The sequence below is a fragment of the Euleptes europaea genome, chromosome 4 (assembly GCF_029931775.1).
Source record: "Euleptes europaea isolate rEulEur1 chromosome 4, rEulEur1.hap1, whole genome shotgun sequence".
Taxonomy (NCBI): Eukaryota; Metazoa; Chordata; class Lepidosauria; order Squamata; family Sphaerodactylidae; genus Euleptes; species Euleptes europaea.
The window spans coordinates 122,779,045-122,806,150 of NC_079315.1; the positions used below are offsets into that span (position 1 = coordinate 122,779,045).

A 27,106-nucleotide genomic window follows, 5' to 3' on the forward strand; every position below is an offset into this window, starting at 1 on the left:
TGGGTTTTTAAATTATTTTTTACAGGCTACTGTTGTACCCGTTGCTAAAGCTGCTGATTCTGCCATAAACTAGAACAGAAATTTCCCAGAAGTTGAGTCAGTTCCCTTCCTCATTAACTGCCTCTCTGCCTTCCAAACCAACCAACCAACTGCCTTGTATGTGCAGCAGACAGAGCCTGACGTGCAGCTACATGGGTCTGACCGAGGAATGAAGAAGCCGGGAGTCCACCGACCACTGGAATTGCCCTGTACAACGTGGCCTGTTTGGAGTTTGGTCCACCGGGGCAGCACTTTAACCATAGAGATCGTCGTCGTTGTCTTCACTGTAAACGTTCCCACCGCCGCTGCCTCCTGTGCCTTGGCTTGGCCCAGCACCACCTTGGTTACCTGATGGGAATCTGCAAGGAGCAGCGAAGAGAAGAGGGGCAATTAGAGATCATCAGTGAGCATCAGCACAATTCCATGGTAAAGAGTGCGGGGTGAAGAATGCAACACAGGAGGTCCTCAACTGAAGAAGTGCCTCCTAGCCCCCCCCCCCCCATTTCTCACCCTGTTACAGCCGTCACTTTGAAGGGGCAGGTACAAAACCCGGGGAGGGTAAACTGGCTCCCATCCTCACCCCCTATACAAGCTTCCCACCCTCTTATGAGGGCAAGGAGCCATAAAAAAGAGAATATGTGCAGCCTGAAGGAGACCTAGGTGAGAGCAGGGCACCAGCAGTGCTCAGCACTGGCGAAAAAAAGAGCAAGGAGATATTGGAAGCAGAGGGAGGACTGCCACCCAATGTGGCATCCTGGCACAAAAATGTCACCACTCTGCAGTCTGCCCCTGTCACTCAGTGTCAATCCCTAGCCAACCCTCCCTGCTCTGTCCATTTTGTTGTCCACTATAAGATTGTGGGACAAGGAACACTCTGCCTCTGCCCAGTGCCTGACAGACCGCAGTTGTGCAAGGCAGCAAAGCACCATGAGTTCAGATTTCCATGACACTTCTCCACAAGCTCACAATGATGGCAGGTGTTTGTTGGAGAATAGCTGCAGCCAGGACAGAAAGAGCCCCCTGGGAAGAGGTCCTCAGAGCTGCCTGGCAGGCCTCCCTGGTTACCTGAAGCTGCCGAAGCCCCGGCTCTGCTGTAGAGTCTGTGCAAACATCTCGTATTTGCGGATATCGTTGTCGCTGACTGAGCGTCGGGCAAAGCGCATGGCCTCCTCAAAGTGATCACGCCGGATCTCAGGCACTGGGTCATCCTCTTCCACTTCCTAGACCAGCAAAATCACAGCTCTCACCACTAGGTACCACCGCAGCCCCAAGCCACATGACCAAATCCCCACTGGTCCAGTCTACCTGCTGCACACAGACACTCACCATGGCCGAAGGGTTGGTCTGCCTCTCTCGTTCCCGCTTGATCTCGCTCTCAATCGCCTCCCGGATGGCCAACTTGCAGGCTCGCTGGCAAATCTCTGTGAGGTCGGCTCCCGAGAAGCCATTGGTCATTTTAGCCAGGAAATCCAAATCCACATCCTGAGTAAACAAGGGAGGCTCCGCATCACACATCCTTTCTCAGCCAACAGAACAAGCAAGATTAAGCTCTCCTGTGATAGCACTAAGAGGCACAGCCTTCCTGTAGGTCACCAACAATCTGAGAGATCAGCAGGCCAGCTGACCAACCAGCAACAAGTTCAAGTAGTTGCATGGTGAGCATTTAGGCAGGCTCCTCACTCAGCAGTCTGCTCGGCCTTTGGTTTGTGACAGCGGCGGGGAAGGGCTGCAGAGCCAGTGAAAGAAAGCACAAGGGAGGGCAGGGCCCAGGAGCTCCCCCTCTGGGGCCCCATTACAAGGCAAAGTTCATCTGGTTCTAAGCTTGTCCACTCAACTGAAGCCACTCCACACGAAACGGGCGCTTCAGCCTCCAGAGTGCCCGAAGACCTTTTCTGTCTCCTTGCATGAACAGCACTCAACTCTGCTCCAGCTAAGGGGTCACTGGCCTTGAGTATGGGGGGGGGGGGAAGAGAGCCACCAGGAGGACCACCTTTGGCATTTTACATGGCAGTAAGTCTATTTTCCCCTTCCAGGAACCAGAGCCAAATTTTGTTATATTCACTAACCTCCTCAAGTATGATTAGGATGTAGAATGAAGTTAGCAGACAGTGTGAATGAGTGAGTGTGTGTGTAAAATTTGGGGGAAAGCATTGTCTTCTCTCCCCCTCCCCCAGACAACTTTTCAAAACAGAAAAACCAGAAATTTCAGTAACATCAGAAAAACTCCTATGAGAGGTTTTCTCTTTCAGATTGTGTGGAATGCCCTTCAGGGGTGTGCAGCCGGATATTAATAACCCAGTACAATGCTTGATAATGCTTATATCAGATCAACAATATTTGATACTGTCAAAGGCTTTCCTGATATTTTCCAATACTGATATTTTTCTCCTGGTAAGTATCAGAAATATCCAGAATCAGGCTGAGAAGCTTTTCATCCACAGCTTGTCCATAGTGAAATGGAGCTTTCAATGTCCAAGGGCCATTATTTCCAATGGGAAGAGTGGACTCTGAGCTCTGGAGGCCAGGTCTACCCCCTTGACAGTTTAAAGGACCAGCTGGGAGCCCTCCCACTCCCTCACTTGCTGCTTGGGGCAGGGGGAAGAGAAAAGAAGCTTCTTGTACAGTTTAACTCTAAAGCGAAATATGCTGCTCATTCTACAACTGTACTACAAGGTTTTGTTCTCTATTTCCAGTTTTTATTTTCCTACCTACACTACACTGAGACACATATGCTAAGGTAGCGGAGAGTGCAGCAATTTGCACTTGGGCCTACTTTCCTTGTAGAAAACCACGGCATTTACACTTTTAAATAGAATATGCCAAACAGTACATTTTTTTAAGAGCTAATGAGTACCACATATATTTTAAAAAGGTAAAGGTCCCCTGTGCAAGCACCGGGTCATTCCTGACCCATGGGGTGACGTCACATCCCGACGTTTCCAAGGCAGACTTTGTTTGCGGGGTGGTTTGCCATTGCCTTCCCCAGTCATCTTCCCTTTACCCCCAGTAAGCTGGGTACTCATTTCACCGACCTCGGAAGGATGGAGGGCCAGAGTCAACCTTGAGCCGGCTACCTGAAACCGACTTCCGTCGGGATCGAACTCAGGTCGTTAAGCCCGCCCTAATTTCTATTGTTTTCTGAAACAAAAAAAAAGCCCACGTTTTTCTCCATGGCCTTAAACTTTCAGAAATGTTTACATTTCAGTTAACACCAACTGGAAGTAAACATTTTCCCAGTTGTGGAGGGTGTTCCTGCACAGCAAAGCACTGCAGATGAAGGCAAACGAGGCACTCTAGCAGAAGAAAGAACGCTCCTCCCAACAACCCAAACTGGGCAATTTTCTTTTCGTCTCATGTCAAACACGGACAGGGCCTCTAGGGGCCCAGTGAAGTTTCCTTGTGGCAAAAGTCTGGCCTGCAAGCTACAGCTGACTCGGAGCCAGCTCTCCTCTAAACATAGCTGCTGCCCCTTTCATCTGAACACCCACTGGCTTTCCCCAGAAACAATACACGCATCCCTGTCAGCGCAAACTTGCCTTTGCTACAGGTGATTTCCGCAGGTTGGCCTTGAGGATGGCCACGCGGGATTTCTCATCTGGCAGGGGAATGTAGATCAGCTGGTCGAGGCGTCCAGGCCGCAGGATGGCGGGGTCGATGATGTCCGGCCGGTTGGTGGCACCAATGATGAAGACATTCTTCTTGGTCGACATGCCGTCCATCTCTGTCAGGATCTGGTTGATGACTCTGTCTGCGGCACCGCCGCCATCTCCGATGTTCCCACCGCGGGCCTTGGCAATGGAGTCCAGCTCATCAAAGAACAGCACACAGGGGGCTGCTTGGCGGGCCTGTGCAGGGGGAGGAAGGACAGCTTAGGACTCACAATCAGGGAGCCTTCCGCAGGGATGCTAAGTGGCTGCTGGCATTTCTGGCCACACGGACAAGCTCTTTTGGGGGAGTCCCTGACACAGGAGGGCTACTTCATCACACCGAGTCTTCTACAGGGTTAAAGATTCCATGCAGCTCTCACCCAGGGAACGTCTGCAGGCCAGGTGGGCAGGCTGCTTTATCCTCTACCAGACCACTCAGCTAACTCCCTACACTCACCAGCGCTAAGGCGATAGATGGTACTTGCCTTCAATGCAGCAGAGTGAAAAGTCCCCATACAGCGGACAAGTCTAAAGGACACGCCACGCAGATTTGAAGAAACTAAGAAGTGTCTCCAGGTATAAAGTTAGGCCACGGCCAGAGGCTCTGTAAGCAGGAAGGGCAGACTGGAAGAAACCTTCCTGCCAGCGACTAACATCTGAAGCTGAGCTCTTGGGTGCTCTTCCTGTCTCCAGGTATCAACCTGACATATGGCCAGAGGCACAGACTCTGTGGCCTTAGATGATTTGCGCATTAGATCCAGGACTGGCCCAAGATATATTCTACTTATTTTGTTTTACTTCAATTGTATTTTTTCCTATTGCACATGATTATATTTATTTACTTATTTACATTATTTATAGTCTGCCTTTCTCACTGGGACTCAAGATAGATTGCACAGAGCTAGTCAATACAATCAATAGGATGGGACATTCAATAAACAATGGGATAGGATTTGGGATGCAGGACCAACCAGAAGCCTAAAAAACAGAACTGAACCGAAGCATAAATGCTAAAATGACACATTAAATGATGCAAAATTGTATAGGATCCAACTATAGACCACAGCCCCCAATAATCTGTGCAAGTAACTTTGTGAATCATTTTGTGCAGTGCTACCCTATTGCCCGAGTAGAAAAGCCCTCCTGAATAATTAAGTTTTGCACAGTTTGTGGAAAGCCAGGCGAGTGGGAGCCTTCTGACCTCCTCAGGCAGACCGTTCCACTAGGTAGGGGCCAAAACAGAGAAGGCACATGTACGGGCACTGGTTGATTTTGCCCATTTGCAGGTTGGCACCTGCAGAAGACCCTGGTCAGATGAGCAAAGCTGTTATGGTGGAGCACAGGGGGAGAGACATTCTCAGAGATACGAGGGTCCAACGTCATAGCTAATACCTTAAATTGAGCCCAGTAACTGATGGGCAGCCAGTGAAGTGACTGCAGAATGGGAGTAACATGCATGCTCCATCTAGCTCCCGATAATAGCTGAGTGACGGCATTCTGCACCAACTAAAGTTTCTGAATCAATTCTGAGGGGAGACCAATGCACAGCGCATTGCAGTAGTCTAGTCTCGATGTACCATGGCATGGATCCAAGTGGCCAGACCAGCCGTATCAAGGCAAGGGACCATTTTTCAAGCTAGGCTGAGTTGGAAGAAAGCCTATTTTTGCCACTGCATTAACCTGTTTCTCCAGCAATAATGCTGGGTCCAGCATAACCCTGAGGCTCTTAACTGAGTCGGCAAGGGTCAGCTGAACCCCATCAAAAGTGGGGAGCCATCATGTCCTTCCAGATCTCCAACTTCCCAAGCAGCATGACCTCTGCCTTTCCATGAGTTAGTTTGAATTTTTTCGCTCTTAGCTATTTAACCACAGCAGCCAGGCAGCCATTTAGGACCTCGGCTGCATCACCAGAATATCTGGATCAGGACATACACAGCTGTGTATCATCCACATATTGATGACAGCCAATCCCTAAAACTATGCATGATTTTGCTGTAATCTACTTTGTGTCCCTTCGGGTGGAAAAGCAGGAATATTTTAAGAAAGAGCTGGAACTGCACACACTTCCCCATCTGATAAGTGGAACAACTGCTTTCCCCTGCTTGAGCAACTCAAAAGAGAATTGTGAAGGTGCCAGGACTCAACAAAACTTTTCTGATTTCTTTATCCATCCTGAGTCTCAACATGAAAGGCAGATGATAAATAATGTAAATAAACAAATATCCTTTAACCTTTCCTTTACCCCTTAGAAGCTTCTTGATCCATTGATCTTGAGCAGCGTAAATCTAATGTTTGAGGGATATAAGGACTAAATAAATACCAGCATTAAAACTGCCCCAAGAGGATAAAAGAGGTTCTGCTGTTTGAATCAGGCATCTTCTCCCACTCCCTGGCATACATCCCTCTGCATATACTTATCAGATGTAATTTAAGGTATTTGTAGATTTAATAGCCACAAGAGGGCAGCATCCATCTCTACAAGTCTAAAGGAAACCAAACAGGCCCAAAGATCACCCACAACAGCACAATCTGAGACACGAGGGAGGGAGCTCCCCGCCTCTGCTCACGGACAGGCAGGGCAGTGATCTGGCTTTATATTCCATGACACTGAAAACGATAGCAGAACCAACTCAAAAGTGCAATTGGTAGCAGATCAGCAAAAATCAAACACTTTTACAAGTATTTGTGCCATATTATGTTCTGACCGGAACAGCCCAGGCGAGCCTGATCTCATCAGATCTTGGAAGCTAAGCAGGGTCAGGCCCTGGAAAGTACTTGGATGGGAGACTACCAAGGAGGTAAAGGGTTGCTACGCAGAGGCAGCCAACGACAAACCACCTCTGAACGCCTCTTGCCTTGAAAACCCTACAGGGGTCAGCATAAGTCACAGCAGTGACTCCATGGCAGCCAAAAGAAAAGAAAAAGTGATATACTGTAACAGGGCTTCAAATAGCAGTGACTGACCAGGGAAGATCCTGGGGTTGTAGCAGATTGCTCTATGAAAGTGCGTGGTAGTGGTGAAAGACAATCCCATGCTGAGGGTCATTGGGGAAAGGGATGACAATAAAACTGCCACACTGATCATGCAACAGAAGTGAAATTGGCCTTCACGTACTGCCACCTTCAGCTGGTCAAACCATTCTGGCTACAGGCCAACAGCGTTTCTTCCCACTCCTGCTTGTCAGAGGACCTGCTTACTGTCTCTGGATACCCTCAGCAGCATTTCCTAGCCAAGTGTTGAAGCTGCTGAAGTACCCTTGTGCCTGGTTAAGAGGCGTCATCCTGGGTGTTCTTCACTGCGACTGGCTCTGTCGCTAAAAAGGCACGCTTGCCACTCAAGCCAAAACATAATATTTAATCTTGGCTCTAAAGCATACGGAGCTGGGGGAGGGAACACACAACGATGGCGGTTAGCCAGGTCAGTACCTGCAACAGCTGAACAGGAGCAGTCTGAACAACAAGGGCACAGATAGCTTGAGGAAATGGAAAGCTGGCCAATCCATGCACTGGTCTATAGATACTGCAATTCTCTATAAATCACCAAACAGACTCTCTGTGATTAGCAGTCTCAATATTGCTGATGAATATTGCTGATGCCACCAGTGTGGCACGCTTCTGAGATTCCAATTAGGAACATGCTGCCAGTGGAAACTGAGACCCATCCACAGAAGTCACCTAGTCTGATTTAGCACTAGAATTCTGCTGCAAGGAGCAGCTCCCCAGGAAAGTCAAGAGGTAGCATATTGAAACGTACCTTGTCAAAAATCTCGCGCACGTTGGCTTCTGACTCTCCAAACCACATAGTCAGCAGCTCTGGGCCCTTGATAGAGATGAAGTTGGCCTGGCATTCATTGGCAATGGCTTTGGCTAGCAGCGTCTTCCCGCAGCCAGGAGGCCCATAGAACAGCACCCCTTTGGAGGGAGTCATGCCAAACTTGAGGAATTTGTCAGGATGCTCTACTGGATACTGAGGAAAGAAGGAGTTCATTTACTTATATTTCTAAGCTGCTTTCCTGCTTCAAGAGAGATCCTCGTCAACCAGGACTGTGCCCAACTGAGATGGGCTTGGGACTACTTGGCAGCAAGTAAAGCTTGAGGACAGAGGGACAGAGGGGCACAGCACCTGGCCAAAGGAAGACCTCTTCCCCTATCAGTACCATGTTTCTTATACCTCTCCTTCAGCGGAAGCCATGGTTGCTCTCGGCCCCAAGATAGCCACCATGGCAAGGGGCCTGTCAGGTGGGGAAAGGATCTAATAATGAAGTAGCACCTAAGAAATTCCATGCCAAATGCAAACACATACCATGGACACAAAAGCCATAAAAACAACCCTGCGGCTGGAAAAAATGTTCTATGCACAGACAATTCCACCTATTGATGCCCATCATTTTGAAGCCTGTCATTAGGGCACTACCCCCAGGACTTGCCAGCCTCACAGCTTCTACAAATTGACTAAGCAGACAGCTATTTTTGCTGGGAAAGGAATCAAACCAAGCCTACAGGTTACACGACAAACTGACTAAGATTGTAGATTTGGCAGGCATTTTAACAGACTGAAACGAGAAACACGAAGCTGCCAAGAATGTCACAAACCTCCTCCCTGCCATTCCACACCTCCACAATCAAGCTTAGAGAGATTTGGCTATCCAGTTCTCCTGACAGCTTCTGCCACACTAGAGTCCATTTATAACCACCCGCCAACGCTGAGGGTCCCAACTTTGCTGAGCCTGGGGGCAGCAGGCGCCACTCCAAAATGTCTGCCTTGGGATCACTTTAAATACAGAACACCTGATTCAAAAGTGTCTTTGTTAAGCTTATTTACAGGGGGAAGAAGAGAAAGCAAAATGTGAGAAAAAGTAAAAAAGGAGGAGCATGAATAAGCTGAAAGAAGGCAAACAGAAAGACCCTTGAGAAGGGAGTGGAAGGGGCCAGGAAGTGGGGAGGCAAATAGGCAACAGGAAATCAGGGGGCTCCAGAAATCACTGCATGAACAGAATGGGAAGAATTCAATAAACATTGCACTCTAAGCTTCTTGTGTCGAAGTCATTCATAAAGTAATCAACGTTCACAGTAACAGCTGCCCTTATCAGGAGGCTTGCAAAACTAAAACCTGCTCCTGATTTTTACAACAGGCCATCAACTCCGCTCGCGCTGGCACCAGCAGCCCTCACCTGTACAAGCTCCTGGAGTTCTCGCTTGACGTCTTCTAAGCCTCCAATGTCCTGCCAGGTCACCTGTGGCACCTCCACAACAGTCTCACGTAAAGCTGAGGGGTTGCTCTGGCTCAGGGCCCACTGGAATTGGCAAGAAAAAAGGGAGAGAGCCCCCCTCGACATTCAAGGCACATGTTCTCTCAATGCAACCCTCCATGCAAACAAAGAAGAACCCAGATGCATCTGGCTTACCCTGAAGTCATCCATGGTCACAGCCAGCGAGTTCATCACTTCAGCATCGATGGTCTCATCCTCCAGGTCAATGAGGTCCATCTTCTTCCGGATGGCCTGCAGGGCTGCCTCCGAGCACAGGGCAGCCAAATCTGCACCAACGTGGCCATGAGTCTCATTGGCCACCTGAAGCAACACAGCCAAGACAAGGATAAGCAAGCGCACCAAGCCTTTCTTCCGTGGGAAAAGAGGAGCCTGACTGCTCTGCCTGAAACACACACCCCCTAATTGAAGAAGAGGAGTTGGTTTTTATACATCAATTTTCTCTACCTTTTAAGGAGAATCAAACCGGCTTACAATCTCCTTTCCCTCTTCTCCCCACAACAGACACTTTGTGAGGCAGGTGAGGCTGAGAGAGCTCTAAGAGAACTGTGACTAGCCCAAGGTCACCCAGCTGGCTTCAAGTGGAGGAGCAGGGAATCAAAGCTGCTTCTCTAGATTAGAGTCCACTGCTCCTAAACACGACACCACTCTGGCTATTGTACTTAGAAGTGCTTAGTATGTTTCCGGCAGTAATATATTACACAAGTCCCCCCTTCCTAAGGACTGCAGCTGCATCACACAGCTCTATGTTCTCACCTATCAGCATCAGTAGTAAGGTCTGACCTCTTCCTCCCACCACTGAATACCTTACGGCAGAACAGAGTGAAGGAAAGAATGTGGTTCTTCCAGAGATGTTGTAATTGTGAAGAGCTATTAATTTTCTTGGGCAGTGGGCGCATCTTTACATGAATCCCTTCAGAAAACTGGACAAGACAATCTACATACAGGTATGCCCTTAATTCCAATGTAATCTATACCAGGGCAGAGTATGTGGGTATAAACTGTCACACTGAAAGAGCCAAATGCACAGTTCTGACGTTCCGCACTCTGCCATCTTCGGGCAAATCTGTCCCAAGCCTCACTCTTGGTGAAGAAGGTGTTACCTTGAGACAGGTGTTCCCTGCATCAAGCTGACCTCCTGCTTGAGGTAATTCTTATTTTGACACAAAGGGCATTTTCTCACCTGCTCTAGATCTACATCATCAGCCAACTTCATGTTCTTGGTGTGGATCTGCAAGATCTCCAGGCGACCAGTAGCGTCAGGAATGCCAATATCCACCTCCCTGTCAAAGCGACCTGTGGGACACCAAGGCAAATGCAGCAAGTCAGTTCTGTTCGTACATACAGGAAAGGAAGCCCTACCCCAAACATTCACACCTATTTATCTAGGCTCTCAAACCCACTCTATAGGTCAAGGGAAATCAACACACACAGGTATCAAGACCCAATCAAACAAGTTACAGACGAATGGTATGTTACTCACTGCCCATCTCATGTGTAGGGTCCATTCTTCTAATGTGATTTAATAAAAGTGGAAAATATTGCTCATCGATTATATGCTTATTATTCTAAAGGCAAGAAGTAACCAATGCTGAAAGGATAGCTCAAGTCTATTCAGAAAACATACAATTACACAGAAGAAATATATGCACCAAGATACAAAAAATCCACTGACTACTTGCAAGAAAAAACAAATGAGAGAATGACATCACGGAAAGTCAGCCACATACCAAAAAGCTGAAAGCTTAATGAAGAACACATATTATGGCTGCCAGCAAGATGTTTCAAGCTATCTTCTTCAGATTAATGTTATTCTTTTCTTCAAATATTACATGTTCATCTTTCTGTCTTGCACATCTTAGGCACCAACCGAATGAAGACAGAAGACCCCAGTTTCTCTCCAACAGGCTCACTCAGTGCAAGGAGGCAGCTGACTTCGGGGCTGCCTTTTAGTGACATCATCCTTTTATTTATGTTTTCTTGAGAGTAGCCATTGGATTTTCCCGTACCTTGGTGTATATATTTCTCCGATGTAACATTATAGACTTTTGATACATTTTTCATTGTCAGTGGTTAGTTTTTCCTCCTTTTGCGCTGCTGGCCCAATTGCCAAGCCACAGACAGTGACTAGAGGCCTCAGTGCTCTCTGTGTGCCTCCATCTTCCCTTCCATTCTGTGGACAACAAATACTTGGACAAGAGGCTGCCCCCTCTGCCTGCAGGCTTTGTGTCTTACAGCAGATCTGCATGACTAAGTCACTCAAAGAATGCTGTGAGTAGGAAGAAAAGCTAGCTAAAGATCAGCCCAGCACATATCAACCATCTCCCCAGAGCAAGGCCAATTACCAAATCGCCGTAGCGCTGGATCAATGCTGTTCGGTCTGTTAGTGGCAGCCATTACAATCACATGCGCTCGCTGTTTCAGGCCATCCATCAGCGTCAACAACTGAGACACAATGCGCCGCTCTACCTCGCCATGCGTCTGTGGAAAGAACATACAATGGTGCAAAGATTTTCTAGGCAAGGGCAAAAGACACATGGCTGGGGCGGGCCTCATGAAACCACAAGAAATAATCTTAACATTCAGAAGTGGAAGAAAGGGAAGACAAAAGAGTCATTTCAGGTTAGATCAGGGATCCGGGGCTGGACTTCAGCGCAGAAAAGAACAGCAGACAAGCCAGGCTGGGGCAAGGTGTGGGCTGACCTTTAGTCCAGGATGTGTTTGGGTTGGTGCACAACTTTCCTCCTTACTCCAAAGGTTCACTGCATAGTGAAGTCACCCACGCAACAGGCCCAGGCTGCAGGATTTGGCTCTATCAAGTACACCAGCCAGCAGTGTAGTGGCAGACTAGGATCTGGGAAACCTGGGTTGAAACCCCAACTTGACAATAAAGCTCACTGGGTGGTCTTGAGCCAGACATTCCTCAGTGTTGTGAGAGGGCTGGCCATGGTTCAGCAGCAGAGCATCTACTTCGTGTCCAGAAGGTCCCGGGATTAATCCCCAGCACCTCCAGTTAAAGGCCTCAGGCAGTAAATGATGAGAAAGACTCCACCGGAGACCCTGGAGAAGTGCTGCCTGTCAGACTGCTGACTGACAAACCAGGGCTCAAAATCTGTAGATAATGTATCTAAGTTTGTCAGGTTGCATGTAATTAGTTAGATAGGTAGTTGTTTTTCATGCTCTTTGATACTGCTGTTTTGAATTCTTTGGCACAATACACTTTGTGTTTGATAAAAGTTAAGCCGCGTGCTGTTTTTTGATTGAGTTACAAAATCTGTAGATGGCAGCTTCATGTGACAGGATAAAATGAAAGCACAGGCACCACCCTGAGCTCCTTGGAGGAAGGATGGGATAAAGATGGACTAGATAGGCAGAGACGACTAGGCAAACAATTACTGGCAATTTGAAAATTTACGCTGATGTTGCCTACTGGGGAATCACCCTGATTTTACGAGGTTAAAAAACAAACTTTTTTTGCTGTAACCTGAGCTATTTCTACTTACTAAAAAAAACAACCCGACTTGGCTTATGATTCTGATATGCAGTTTTTCACTAGCCCTGACTGATGGTGCTGCTCTCTCCACAGCTGCAGTCCCCACAAGCCGGGAGAACGCTCACCTTCTCTCTCTTTGGAGCAATGGCATCCAACTCATCGATGAAGATGATGGCAGGAGCGTTCTTCTCAGCTTCCTCGAAGGCCTTTCGCAGGTTGCTCTCAGACTCACCCGCCAGCTTGCTCATGATTTCGGGACCTGTGGGAAACCACACCACGTTCAGGTGGGAAGAAGCAAGTAACTAACAATAAATGTGGCCTCACTTTTTCTAGGAAGTGGAAGCAGCACTGCCAAGAAAAACATTCCTAAAGCCTCACTGACACAGCCGTGTCAGTCTGGTAACGCCTCTCTGTGCTGCATCTCCTTGGATCTGCCCCCCCCCCCAAAAAAAATCCTGAAAACATTTTTATTGAGTTCCTGCAGATCGGCTGAATCAGTTACAACTCAAAAGGAGAAGGATCTAATAAAATTATTTTTAAATCATAGAGTGGGAAGGGGCCAATCAGGCCTTCTAGTCCAACCCCCAGATTAATGCAGGATCAGCCTAGAGCATCCCTGACAAGTGCTTGTCCAGCCTCTACTTAAAGACTGCCAGTGAGGGGGAGCTCACCACCTCCCTAGGTAGATGATTCCACCGTCCAACAACTCTTATTGTAAAACACTTTTTCCTAATATCCAACCAGTACCTTTCCGCCCGCAATTCATACGCATTCTTGTGAGTCCTCTCCTCTGCTGCCAACAGCAACAGCTCCTTGCCCTCCTCTAAGTGACAGCCCTTCAAATACCTCAAGAGAGCAATCATGTCCCCCCTCAACCCCCTCTTCTCCAGACTGAATATTCCTAAGTCTTTCCTCATAAGGCTTAGTCTCCAGGTCCCTGATAATCCAAGTCGCTCTCCTCTGCACCCGCTCCGTTCTGTCCACATACTTTTTGAAGTGAGGCCTCCAGACCTGCACACAATACTCTAGGTGTGGCCTGACCAATGCTGCGTACAGCGGAACTATTGACATCTTGAAATTTGGATGTTATGCCTCTGTTGACACACTCCAAGATTGCATTAGCTTTTGACTTAACACAGAAGATTCAACAGAAAAGACTGATCATCCTCTCATCACCTGCGACTGTCTGCAATGCACAGATCTGAATGCTCTCTTTAAGCACCTTACAGTAATCGAGGTTCCCAAGGAGATGGTCTCTCTACAGACAATGGAGCAGGGAAAAGCATTTCATGAGCAAGCAGATGCCCAAGAGAAGGGCAAAACTGCTTCCCTGAGGGAGGGCAGGGACGCAGAAACACAACTGAAGAGACAACAGCTAGTCAGCTGCCAGGCTGAAAAGCCAATGCAACCCTTTTTGGCAATCGCCAGTCCAAGGCTTCATCTAGGATTTTATAAAACCACCTTTGAAAGCAACATCAAAGCAAGGTGAAACTAAACCAGTTCCCCAGAGGAGAGGCAATGCAGCAAGGGCGCTCTTCCTTTGCTCATGAACCATCTCATACATGCTAAAAGAAAGGGAGCTTTCCATTGCAAGCTTCCTAGGAACTGCACGTTCTTCAGCTATGCCAAACACTGCCCAGAACAACATAACAGAAACGTACGATCAGGCTTGACTCCACCCAGTTTAAAAAGACAAAACCTTATATGGAGCTTTAGCAAGGATAGTATTCCTCACTGAAAACTGAACATTTGGAGCCTGGTCTCACAAGCAACTTTTCACAAGCACATGATAAATGGATGTGTTGGTCAGACACCACCTACTGAGCTGCCTTCTGCTAACCTGAACCACACATGCCGGTCAAACACTCCACAGAAAACTTCCACCCACCCGGAACTCACCATTAATGAGGAAGAAGAACGCCCCAGTCTCATTAGCAACTGCTCGAGCAATCAGGGTCTTCCCTGTACCTGGCGGACCGTACAGCAGGATCCCACGGGGAGGCTGGAGAAACACAAGTTACTGGTTTGGCATCTAGATCAGGTATCAGCACGGATGCCCAGCCAGGGTTCCTGGAGCCCTTATCTGACCAGCACCACAGGGCAGTCCACACTGCTGGCTCCTGTGCAGCAAATCCCACATGGCACATAGAGCTAGTGCTTACAAGAGAACCACTTGCTGTATTTGGGGCACATCTTCCACCAATGGGGAACACAATTCCAGTCCTCGGAAGGATCAGCAAACGGGTTTCTGGCCTAGCTGGCTCTCCCGGGTGAGATGCCTACCTTCACGCCAATGGCCTTGAAGAGAGCGGGGTGCCTGAGGGGAAGCTCCACCATCTCTTTAATCTGAGCCAGCTGCTTGCGACAGCCGCCAATATCATCATAGCCCACTTCATTCAGGGACTCCTCTTCATCCTGCGAGGGAACAGACAACGAGTGCATGGGTGGGTTCAGTCATCAACCTGGATGACCCCCCCCCCCCCGTTCCAAGCATGCCTTTCCCTCCAGCCTACCGAGCATTTCCCTCTCATTCAGAACTGACAAGGTCCCTCTCTGGAAAGGAAGAAACAGCCACTGGCTATCAGCAACAGCGAGAGTCATCTGCCCCAGCACCCACGATAAACTGAGGCATCCAAAGGCCACATCTTCTCACTCTACAATCCCGTCCACTTCCCCACCAAAGCTATACAGACTTGGTGCTGTAGAGGAGAAATTCCCATCGCGGCTGAGAACCTGGTAGGCGGCTGAGATGGCCAGAGGCTCTGTTTTCCATCTCAAAGAGGCTTCAAGCTCCTGCCAACCTGAAGAATATTCTGCCATCCACACATCTCTTTATGGCTGACCCCAAAACAGAGAAATCTAGCCTCCTCCACTCACCTCACGTTTGATCGGCTCTCCCTCGCAATGAATGACAGTGTCTGGAGCTACTATGCAGTAAGGGCTGGGGTCGGTCTCCACCACTTTGAACTCCACAGCGCGCATCCCTCCACGCACCAGGAAGATGTCACCTAAAATTATCAGCGGTTTAATAAGGGAGAAGACAACCCCCTCCCAACTCCTAAAGAGCTCTCTGGGGTTACACAGCAATCTCCAGGACTAGGGGATGGCTACAGGCTGCCTGACATGCTCAGAACTATACAAATCATGGTGCAACATACAGCCAGCAACACAGGCAGCCCAGGGAATTCCCCAGAGGGCAAAGGAACTGCCAATGTTACAGCCATAAGCGAAAGGAAGCTGATAATGCTGCAAAGGGGAACAAGTAAAAATTCCATGCTAGGAACCACGAGGGAAAGGGCTCAGCATAAGACTACCCTTACAGGTAAAGGTCCCCTGAGCAAGCAACGGGTCATTCCTGACCCATGGGGTGACGTCACATCTCGACGTTTCCTAGGCAGACTTTGTTTACGGGGTGGTTTGCCAGTGCCTTCCCCAGTCATCTTCCCTTTACCCCCAGCAAGCATACAGGAGTATCCTTTTTTTGTCTTTGGTGCATCCAAACGTTTGGAATGCTATGTCCAGTTCTGGTCATCAAAAAAGACTGACGCATGCCATGACAGAGGTCTACAGAAAAACTGGAAAATTTGGGAGAACACTGAAAAAAACTATTTTCTCCTTTAGAATAAATGAAATGCTTCTTAAGGCAAAGACTCAGAACTTACAGCATGAAAATGTCTGAGGACTTTGTCCAAAGGAAAAATTGTGGCATTTTGGGGATTACTGAAAACAACCTCCCACAAAATATTTTCTCTTTTGGAGTGAGAAGAACTTTGTCTTACAAAGCATTTTACTCATTGTACAGCATGACAAAGTCTGAGGAGGGTTTTCAATTTTCCCACCAGAAAAATTAGGAACTTTTGGTGAGCACTGCAAAAAAAAAAAAAAACACCACTCTTATACTGTAGATGTATACAATATTTCCAAGGTTTGTTGGTTTAAATGTAAATAACTTCAGTAATGATTAATATTATATAATGTGTTTAATAACCACACATTATTAAAGAGTTTAGCAGGTTGTAATTGGATGAGTTGTGCTGGCTACTGCTGTAAATAAATTCATTCATTCGTTCATAAAGAGTTTAATATTTTAAATATTATAAAGTTTAGCTTAATAGCCAAAGGAGCCCTGTGGCACAGAGTGGTAAGCTGCAGTATTGCAGTCCTAACTCTGTTCGTGACCTGAGTTTGATCCCAACGGAAGTTGGTTTCAGGTAGCCGGCTCAAGGTTGACTCAGCCTTCCATCCTTACGAGGCCAGTCAAATGAGTTCCCAGCTTGCTGGGGGTAAACGGAAGATGACTGGGGAAGGCACTGGCAAACCACCCCGCAAACAAAGTCTGCCTAGGAAACGTCGGGATGTGACGTCGCCCCATGGGTCAGGAATGACCCGGTGCTTGCACAGGGGACCTTTACCTTTTTTAATAGCCAAACATGCTGGCAGTCCTACCTACTATGACTCTATGAGAAAGTCTCTGTCCAAATAATACACTTTTCTTTGTTTTACCACATAATTTGTTCTCTACCTTCAACCTGTATTTTTTCCTACCTCTCAGATAGCAAAAATTAAAGACAAATGTGCTATGGTAGCATAGGGTGCAGCAGTTTGCAGCTGTTTCTCAAGTACTGGGTATTCTGGCAATTTTTCTCATAGGAAATGAAGATATTTGTACTTTTAATAAATTCCTTAAATGTGCCAAATAGTACAGCCTTACACACTAATTAAATTATAAACAATGGATGCTTTTCAATCAATGAAAATAGTTTAATTTTAATATTGCATATATATAATTTTTCTCTCCAAATTTCTGTTTTCCCGGGGTGGGTCGAGATGTGAAGGCCTGGGGAAAAATGAATTGAGGGGGAGGGGAATAATGTCCAGTTTTTCCCCAAGGTCTTTTCCAATGGATAAATCGGAAATATTGGGGAGTATTGAAAAAACTACCATGAAATATTTTCTTTTAGAAAGGGAAAAGCTTTTAAAGACAAGATGGCCATGCCGTAGACACAGAGAGCTCTTAAATCCAAGATGCATTTCTGCACCTAGAAGGATTCCTCATCTTCGCAGGGCTCTCATTGCTTTTCCACTGCTGCATGCCTTCTGTTGTCCTTTTGACCTGATTTTCACCACTCTCTCAAACTATTGTGACAAATTTACCCACAGATTAGGTAACAAGGATTTTATTGCCCTACCTTGCTAGGGGAAGAAAAAACCAGAAGGAGAGGCAGAAACTGCACCAATGCCTCAGAGGAAAACGGAAAGTTCCATTTAGGACTGAAGTCTCTCTAACCACATAGCAAAAATTAAGGTACACGTGCTAAGATAACATAGATGCACCAGCTTGCAGTTTCCTCTGAACCACTGAGTATATTTAGTTTTGCTTACAGAAAACTAAGGCATTCATAACTTTTAAATCCCATAAATATGTCAAATGTTGCAATTTTATATGCTAAGTTATTTATGATGCATTTTATGTTAAAAGCAGTAAAATAAGTTTTGGTTTAACAATAAGTACTGCATATATTTAAAATTTCCCCCAAATTTCTGTGTCCCCCCCCCCAAAAAAAAACACCCTGGAAAAAAACCTTTTCCCTCCCATGGCTTAAAAAATGTCTGGAAATTTTACATCTCTAGTTGGGGACCAGTTTTTTTCCTATGGCTTCAAGCTTTCCAGAGATTTTATATCTCTATTCAAGACAGACCAAAGGAAGAACTACTGCGCAAAATGTGCAGCTGACAAGATGTGGCAAGAGCTGTGAATTGAGATGGATTTAAAAGGAAGCTGGACAGAGTTACGGGGGTGAAGAAGGTCTCTTTCTGGCATTAGCCATTCTAGTCAAAGCGGGCCTCTGGGATCAGAGACAGGTTGCCCCTGATGATCAGATACTAGAGAGGTGTCAGCAGGTGACGGCTGTTGTATTCAGGCAGTGCTTGTGGGCCTCTCAGGAACACTGATGGAAACAGGATGCTGAACTCGATGGACCATTTGTGTGATCCAGCAGGCCTACTCTCACGTACAGCAAAAAGCAAAACAAGCAATAAACGCAACCTCCTGGTACCCGCTCCCAATAGTGATGACTAGTCTAGTGACCAGCACGACCACAGCTCATCACAGATGCCAGGAAGCCAAAGGGTTTCTTTTTTCTTTGTCTGGTAAGTGCCCTTAGCCAAAGGAACCAGAGTCCACTAGCAATACAAGGGGAGATTCTGTGGCTTTGATCCACAGCCACCTGCTTGTTTTGGCGCCTTTACCTTTTCGGATTGGTCTGTATGCTTCCAAGAAGTACGGCTTCAGATAGACCTCAAACAGGTTCCCTGTGATCCCTTCCACTGTATCATCAATGGGCAGCACATGGATGCGTTTGCCGTACTTGACATCTGGACAAGGCTGGATGCTGAAAAGCAAGAGAGTTCCCTGTGACCCAGGCACTGTTGGGAAAGTTCCTCTCCAGTGCTTGGCAGCTAAAGCCACATCTAACTTCCAGGCCTTGATGAAGAAAGCAGGGCAAACATACCACCCAGTCTCTTATTGCAGAACTCCCTATGCTACACCATGGCCACCCAGACTGACTACTCCTTCTAAGCCTCAAAGACAGGAGCGAAACAGGGCTACTGCAGAAAAGCGCCTCATATTACTAGCCGAATCTTGGGTGATTTATATCACAGCATTTGCTATTAGCTGCCTAACAGATGACAGCCAGAGTATCCCTTGCTTCAGGAGTCCTACGCTACACTCCCTCTCTCCCAGTAAGATGCAGATGCTTTGGGAGACCACCTCCTCTGTTTTGCCCAGAGATTTTATTCTACACATAAACTGGGGCAAATCAATACCCTTTTCTTAATAATAAATAACTCATTAAATTTATCAACATTTTTGAACCTAAGCCCAAACCAAAGGCTGTAACAATATCGTACAGCAAAAAAAAGGAATATCATACAGTCTAAACTCTCCCGAAAGTATGAGCCCTACTCAATACAAGACAAATGCTTCTCCCAAAAATCTGCTATTGTGTTTACTGGTCAAATTAACGAGACATTTTGGACATGTAGCCCTCACCTGATCACATCTCCAAGGCGCACCCTCAGGTTGTTGCGCACGACCCGGTTCATGCGGATCTTTTCATCGGAGCAGGTGTCATCGGACAGGACGATACACACTGCCTCTCTCCTCTTCTTCCCTTTCAGCAGGACTGTGTCTCCCCGGAACAGCTGCAGTTCATCCATTTTGGCCTGTGAAAAACAACCGTGTGAAAGCAGGTATCCAACACACCCCGAGTTTCCCAGGTAGCCAATGCTTCAAATCCTGCCCATCTGAATACTGACCAGCAGCTAGCAATGCACCAGTTTAAAAAAAAAAAAAGGGGGGGGGGAGAATCAAGATAAAAACAAACCTAGAGAAGGACAAGGAATACAAGATAATGTATACTCAGAACCAGGTCTTGAGAGAGACTAAATAAGATATCCTAGTTTGAAAAGGTGCCTGTTTTTACTTAGTATTTTTGGTGACTTTGGGAAGGGGGGCAAAAGCATGTTGATGTTATTCCCAAATTTGGTCAAATGCAGAGGAGCTGTTATACCGAACACCAGACGGCCTCAAACCACAATGCGAAGGAGTAAGAATTCAGTAGGGCTTGTTCTCAGGGAGAGGCTCACCTGGAGGTTAGCCCAAGAGGCATTCCTCTGGGAACCAGACTTATTTATTTTACAAAATTACACCCTGCCTTTCTGCACATAAGGGCCGCTGGGGTATCTAACAAATTAAAACATACGTAGCAGAGGTTCAGGCAGGCACCTGGAAGAGGGTTTTCTTTGGCCGTTGCAAATACAGTGGGGGTTCACCGATTCTCTCAAATTGTGGTCAGGCTACAAACCCACACACGCTTTCTTCGGACAGGCTCTTGCTTTTGAGTCAACATGCACACGATCAGGTTGCATGAGCTCATGTGCGGGGCCTCATGTACAGAGAATCCTACTTCGAGACAAGGTTGTAAGACTTAATAGCCTTCTAACCTCTTCCAGCCCCAATCTAAGGAGTACTACATCTTGACATGGGCTACCTTGAACGAGCCACGAAAGTTAAGATCCCTGCTACAGCCCAGCTACCAGTAGATATTAAGATAGAATCCTTCACTGCAACCATTCTATGTCATCCTGAGACCTGAGTGTGCTACTAGTATAGCACCTAGTTCCTCACAAAAACAAGAGCAGTCCTGCTAGATCAGATCAGTGGTCCATCTAGTCTAGCATCCTGGGTCACAAAGTGACCAGGCTGTTATTCTGGAGAGATACCAGACACAGCCCCTTGTATTGGAGCACAATGACAATTTTCAATGTAAAAGGGACCAACAAATTGCAAATATTGGCTATGTAGCTCTTTACTGTTATCCGGAACATACCTGGGACAGTGACACAACACTGTTGTCCTCGTTAATTGCTTCATCAACAATTAACCGATTGGGCCTGTTCTTCTGCTTCAGAATGGCAGTTGATAAGTCATCAGCTTTGGAACTGCGAGAAGAGAAAAGAATTGTTGGGAGTCTAGGAGACACAGAGCCACACCCTGTATGGCTCTCTTAAGCTAACCTGTTTGAAAGGCAATTACAGCATTCCTATACAAAGCAAAAGAGGCATTCAACAAAGAGCAGCTCACAGGATCTTGAGATAAAGTCCTGTACACAGCTTGCCACTGTACAACTATGAGGCTTAATAGGGCCGTCTCTATCTAACACACACTAACAGCGCAATCCTGAGTGGGGGGAGGTGTTTAGGGAGCATCCGGGGATGAAGCAGCTGCGCCACCTCCTTGAGCACCTTGCTGTCAGGAGCAGCAAGCCAAAAAGGCTATTTTGTAGAAAACCCTGTGAAACCGCTCCATAGGGTTTCTTGGGGCTGCACCAGCAATTTTGCAAGCGCAAGTTGATGCCTGCAAAAAGGGGGGGGGGTGTTCCAAGGGCAAAATGGCTTAGGGAGCTGACTAAAGTCAGGTCCGCCCCAAGGAATATCTCCTTCAGCACCAGCATGAGCCCCTGCACTGGGAAAATGCTGCTGGCAATGCTGCTCCAGCACTCAAGCCTTGTGCTGCTCCCCAGAGCCAGTGTAAGTGGCCCCGCGCTGACATTTGTGCCAGTTTAGCCAGCGCCAGGGGCACTAACGTCAGCAAGGGGGTCACCACAGCTCCTATCCCCTTTCCTCCCCCCCTTGTGATTGCTCTGAAAGTACTGTGCAAAGTGAGTTTAAAGAGTTCTATTAAGAGTTCTCTCAGCCCCACCTAACTCACAGGGTGTCTGTTGTGGAAGGGGAAGGGAAGGTGATTGTAAGCCAGTTTGATTCTGCCTTAAGTGGTAGAGAAAGTCGGCATATAAAAACCAACTCTTCTTCTTCAGAACGAAGAGGGCCCCTTGCATTTACGTATCTTTGTCAACTGAATAGCTGCTCCAAGGAGACTAGACATAGCAAGTTGCCAGGAAGAGAATGATAGGTTAACCCATATATGTTGTCAGTTTTAAATCCATAATTTTATGTATAGGGGGATGTTGTGAAAATTTTTAGGCACTATAACTTCTGCATTGGTTTTTAGATTTGTCTAGATCTGTTATTTATTTATCAAATTATATCTTATCATTGTTATTTATTTATGAATGGTTGAATCTGTGCTTATTTTATGTTGCAAGTTGCCCTGAGCCCTGCCTAGGTGGGGGAAGGGCGAGATATAAATATAATAAATAAGTAAGTAAGTAAACCAAATAAAAGTTAACACGTTGGGGCACACAGCCCTGCTCCAGAAGATACCTCACTGTAGTTCTATCTGTGAGCAGGTAAGAGAAAACAGGAGACATGCCTTGCAGCTACTCAGGCGAAACTCCTTTCAGGCTACAGTAAATGCATTAAAAATAGAAGACAGTAGCCCAAGAAATGACACCTGTGCTCTCCAAGTAACAAGGCCGGCGTCTCCCATGTCATCCAAGAACTGAAAAGTCAGAAGGAGGAAGAACATTCAGATGACAGGAGGAAGAACATTCAGATGACAGGAGAAAGAAGCCATTGGCCTTGGGTATGAATGTGTGGGAACCTTCAGGAATTCTTTAGGCAACAATGTTCAGAGAGGAGTTTGCTTCTCTTCTGATTGTTATTCGCAAAGACCAGGACAAAAGAAAATGAGACTTGAGAATGAGAGGTTGGAGATCCCATTACCTGCATGGCTGATCGAGATCAGGGCATTCCCAGAGACACACAATTCAGTAAAGCAATAGATTGATCTCAAGGATGCAAATAAGCCATTCCTCCCAGTAAATACACAGCACCTACTTCCGTGTCAGAGGCACATGCATCTCTTTGAACCCAATCACTAACTTTGGCCTGACTTGTATTGCCCAGGCTAGCCCAATCTCATCAGATCTCAGAAGCTAAGCAGGGTCAGCCCTGTTAGCATTTGGATGAGAAGTCTAGGGTTGCTATGCAGAGGCAGGCAATGGCAAACCACCTCTGTATGTCTCTTGCCTTGAAAACCCTAAGGGGTCACCATAACTCAGCTGTGACTTGATGGCACTTTCCACCTCCACCACCACTAACAAACTGCAGTACAGCAATGTTGGTGTGTGTCATTGTAACATCTTCACATTCAAGCAGGCTGACAGCCTCCTATCCCAGAAAACAGAACTGGGTTTAGATAGCAGGCCTCAAGAAAATACAAGCAAAACTCATGAGGCATAAAAAGCATTGTGACTGGAGCTGAACTAAGTCTGTGTGAGATTCTAGGGATGGGGAGTGAGGGAGAGAAAGGTCTTCTAACACTTCCCCCAAGCCTACCTTTCTCAGGTCAATTTGCTTCCCTTATCAGCAACCCTTGCTAATTTTTAAAGAAGGGTGGTTCTTGAAATTCCAGGCACTCCCAAAAGCGATCCCATTCTTATTTAAAACTTTGTTTGCAAGTGCAACTGTAATGAAAAGTCTAAGAATGGTAAAATTTTAGTTAACAATGTATGTACCTAAGAAGAGCCTTGATGGATCAGACCAGTGGTCCATCCAGTTTCACACAGAGGCCAACCAGTTCTTCTAGAGGTCCAACAACAGGGAGCAGACCAGCTCCAGATTCTGGTATTCTAGCCCGGACATTCAGAGGTTTACTGCCTCTAACCACGGAGGTCACCATGGCTAATAGCCACTAAGAGACCTACTTCCCATACATTTATCTAGTACCCTTTTAAAGCCTTCTATGCCTGTAGCTTTAAAACACCATTTTTCTTCTTTTCTTCAAAGACAACCAGTACTTTTTCATACCAGTGTAGTGGTTAGAGGGTCAAATTAGGATCTGCGAGACCCAAGTTTGAATCCCCACCCTGCCATGGAAGCTTGATGGGTGACCACTCACACACTCTCTGCCTAACCTAGATATCAGAGTAGTTACGATGATAAAACAGAGGACAGGAAAATCATGTTAACTCAGTTTGGGTACTCACTGGGGAGAAAGGCGGGATAAAAATGAAATAAATACCAACCAGTGAGGTTTAAGAAACATTATAAAAAGCTTAAGTTTCATATGATGCAAGAAGTATCCTTATGTGATCTTGGTTTAGAGTTCTTCTCTAAAGAGCCAGCATGGTCAAGAGTGGTGGTTTGGAGCGGTGGTCTCTGATCTCGAAAACTGGGTTTGATTCTCCACCCCTCCATATGAGTGGTGGATGCTAATCTGGCAAACTGGGTTGGTTTCCCCACTCCTACACATGAAGCCAGCTGGGCGACCTTGGGCAAGTCACCATCTCTCAGTCCTACCTACCTCACAGGATGTCTGTTGTGGGGAAGGGAAGGTGAACGTAAGTTGGTTTAATTCTTCCTTAAGTGGTAGTGAAGTTGGCATATATATATATATATATATATAAAAACAACCAAAAAACCAACTCTAAAGTTTTCTAAGATCAGGGTTTACTGTACAGTGCTGAGTTATTACTGCAATTAGCCTATGAAATATTCTCACAATATTTCACACAAGATGGCTGCTGCTGACATTACACTCTGAGCCCAAGTTCATTAGCAACTAACATTTAATTTGCTCAGTGGCAATTTACTCCCATAAGGCAGGACCTGTTTTCCTAAGTGGAGCAGGTGCAATAGGACAGACACAGTTTTACTGAACAGCAGTGAGAGATGCCCAATGTGAGTTTTAATATTCTGATGCAAATACCAATCCCACAAGGATCAGCAATGTCAGCAGCTCAATCATGAGCTGAAACCACATAAAAGAAATGGACCCAATCATCAGCAAAAGGAGACCTCCTGGTGACAACAGCAATGCTTGGATTTACCCCACATTTATGGATTTCATCAAGAGTCGTGCAGACGCGGGCCGACTCAATGCCATGATGAGAGGAGAGTTTCAGTTTCAGAGTGGGGCTGTGTGGCTCTGTAGCCGGGGGAGGGGCCGTGGCTCAGTGACAGAGCCTCTATTTGGCACGCGGAAGGTCCCAGGTTCAATCCCCGGCATCCCCAGGTAAAAGGGACCAGGCAAGAAAGTGATGTGAAAGACCCCTGCCTGAGACCCTGGAGAGCCGCTGCCGGTCTGAATAGACAATATAGACTCTGATGGACCCTCAAGGGTCTGACTCAGTATAAGGCAGCTTCAAGGGAGAATCCTGGGAGTCCAGGGGAGCCACAGAGACCGACGAGATTGTGTGTGTGTGTGTGTAAAATGCCGTCAAGTCGCAGCCGACTTATGGCGACCCCTTTTTGGGGGGTTTTCAAGGCAAGAGACTAACAGAGGTGGTTTGCCAGTGCCTTCCTCTGCACAACAACCCTGGACTTCCTTGGTGGTCTCCCATCCAAATACTAACCAGGACCCACCCTGCTTAGCTTCTGAGAGCTGAGGAGATCAGGCTAGCCTGGGCCATCCAGGTCAGGGCGACGAGATTTTTTTTGGGGGGGGGGGTTATAAACGCTTTCGAGGGTCAAAGCTCTGACGAAGGGATCTCTGGATCTCGGAAGCTCCGACACCCCCCCTCCCCCGGGGATCTTGTCGGTGTGTGAGGTGCTGCTGGACTAGTGGATAAGAGGGGGGAGGAAAAACAGAACACGAGGAAAAGAACACACACACACACACCGAGCGGGGGGGGGGGGGAGGACGGACCTCCAGGAACCTATAAAATAGGTTAATAGGTTAATAATATAAAATAGGTTAACCTATAAAATACAGTCGTTTGCTGGAAAAGGCTCCCTCTGACCTCAGGGCAGTTGCCAGCTGGGGCCAGACCGCAGGAGATAAAAATACCAAGGGCCCCTTCGAAAAGGCCTGTAAGTCCGTAGGAGCCGAGGAAGGGGGCTTGGTGGGCCCAGCAGGCCCGGCTGAGCCCCCGAGCGAAACAGGGCCCGCCGGCTTCGCAGGCCGCACCGCCATCGTGCCGGTGCCGGGCCCTGGCCGCGTGCCCCCCTCCCTCCCTCGGCCAGGCAGGCGGGCGGGCGGGCGGCGGCGAGGCCTTCTCCCCCCGCCGTGACTCGGCAGATCCCGAGCAGGAAGCGAGCCGGGCGAGGATCCTCCCAGGCCCGGTCGGGCCTGGGAGGATCCTCGCCCGGCTCGCTTCCTGCTCGGGATCTGCCGAGTCACGGCGGGGGGAGATACCAGGGCCGGCCGCCACACACACACCGAGCTCGCCGGGCCCCCAGCTCCCTCCAACCACCCCACCCCACCCCCGGCGGCCGCGCTCGGAAAAGAAGGGGGGAGACCGGAGCCCCCTCCCCTCCCCTGACAGGCCGCGCGGGGGGGGGTGGCGAAAGAGCCGGCGGGGGGGGGCGAAGGGGCCCAATTTGCGGAGGGGGGAGGGGCGTGACCCAGCAACCGCCGCGGCGGGGCCCCTGAGGCGCGTCTCCCCTGAGGCCGGCGACTCACTCGCTTCCCGAGGCCATGGCGGGCAGGGCCGGGCTCGGCGTGAGCGGTGTCGGTTCGTGTCCCGGGGTGGTTGGGTGGGGGGCCGGCCTGCCTCGCTCGCTCCGCTCCTCTCCTTCTCGCGCCGCTCGCTGGGTTTCCCCTCACAGATCAGCGCCGACTCATCGGGGGTGACGCTCCGCCCGGCGCGCTAGGCCGCACTCTGCCTGGCAACAAGTGGCGCCTCGGCCAATCGGAAAAAAAAACAGCGCGGGCTCTTCCCCCCCGCGACCAATGGCAAGGGGAAGGGCGGAACGTCCTCCCGGCTTCGACTAATGGCGAGACGGGGGGCATCCGGGATGCAGATTCACCCGGCGACGAAAGGGCCAATGGGAAAAATCCTCCAATGGGAAGAGAAAATTGATTGCGGGAGAGACCGGCCTTCATCTGTTTTCTGCCTAGCGACGGGGCACTGATTGGGCCTCGCTGAAAAGAGCAGTGGGCTCGCTGGAGCGAATCGGAAATTGCCAGGTCGATGATTGGCATCTCAGGGGCCCTGTGGAGGGGGGCGAGCTCCCACCGGCCTTCCTCTGCGCCTGCGTGGGGACGGACGGACGGACGGAGGGGAGCGTGTCGCCTGGGCACGTGCCTCAGGGAAGTGCGCAGCGCCACCTTGGCGCCTGCGCAGAGCTGCGGCTGAGGGTGGTGGGTCGGCGTAGTGTGGCAAAATAAAGGGCGCCTCCTAGCCGGAGCCCCTTTGCACGTTCAGTCTGCATGAAAAGACGCAGGGGACTTTGTGTCTGTCGTTCCTGGG

The 27,106-nt window shown here is 48.1% G+C and overlaps 1 protein-coding gene across 1 annotated transcript; it reads right to left on the minus strand.

The window, feature by feature from the left end:
• Positions 1-26,333, minus strand: VCP (valosin containing protein). The gene is made up of 17 exons (XM_056847993.1): positions 26,317-26,333; positions 20,840-20,951; positions 19,501-19,673; positions 18,696-18,838; positions 15,324-15,454; positions 14,730-14,861; positions 14,346-14,448; positions 12,572-12,705; positions 11,299-11,434; positions 10,137-10,249; positions 9,092-9,256; positions 8,858-8,980; positions 7,441-7,653; positions 3,576-3,884; positions 1,366-1,521; positions 1,105-1,259; positions 1-398 (listed from the first exon to the last, which is right to left on the minus strand). Exons 1-17 carry the CDS (start codon positions 26,331-26,333, stop codon positions 293-295), a joined length of 2,421 nt encoding a protein of 806 aa, XP_056703971.1. The 3' UTR covers positions 1-292.
• Between the last annotated feature and the right edge of the window lie 773 nt (positions 26,334-27,106).

What these genes read in the sequence shown, in the direction of transcription:
- VCP (XM_056847993.1), bottom strand. An exon ending in GTTCTTCTTCCTCATTAATG is followed by an intron (nt 12,706 to 14,345) that starts GTGAGTTCCGGG and finishes GGTTTCCCACAG; the next exon opens with GTCCCGAAATCATGAGCAAG. An exon ending in ATGATGTAGATCTAGAGCAG is followed by an intron (nt 9,257 to 10,136) that starts GTGAGAAAATGC and finishes GTGTTGCTTCAG; the next exon opens with GTGGCCAATGAGACTCATGG.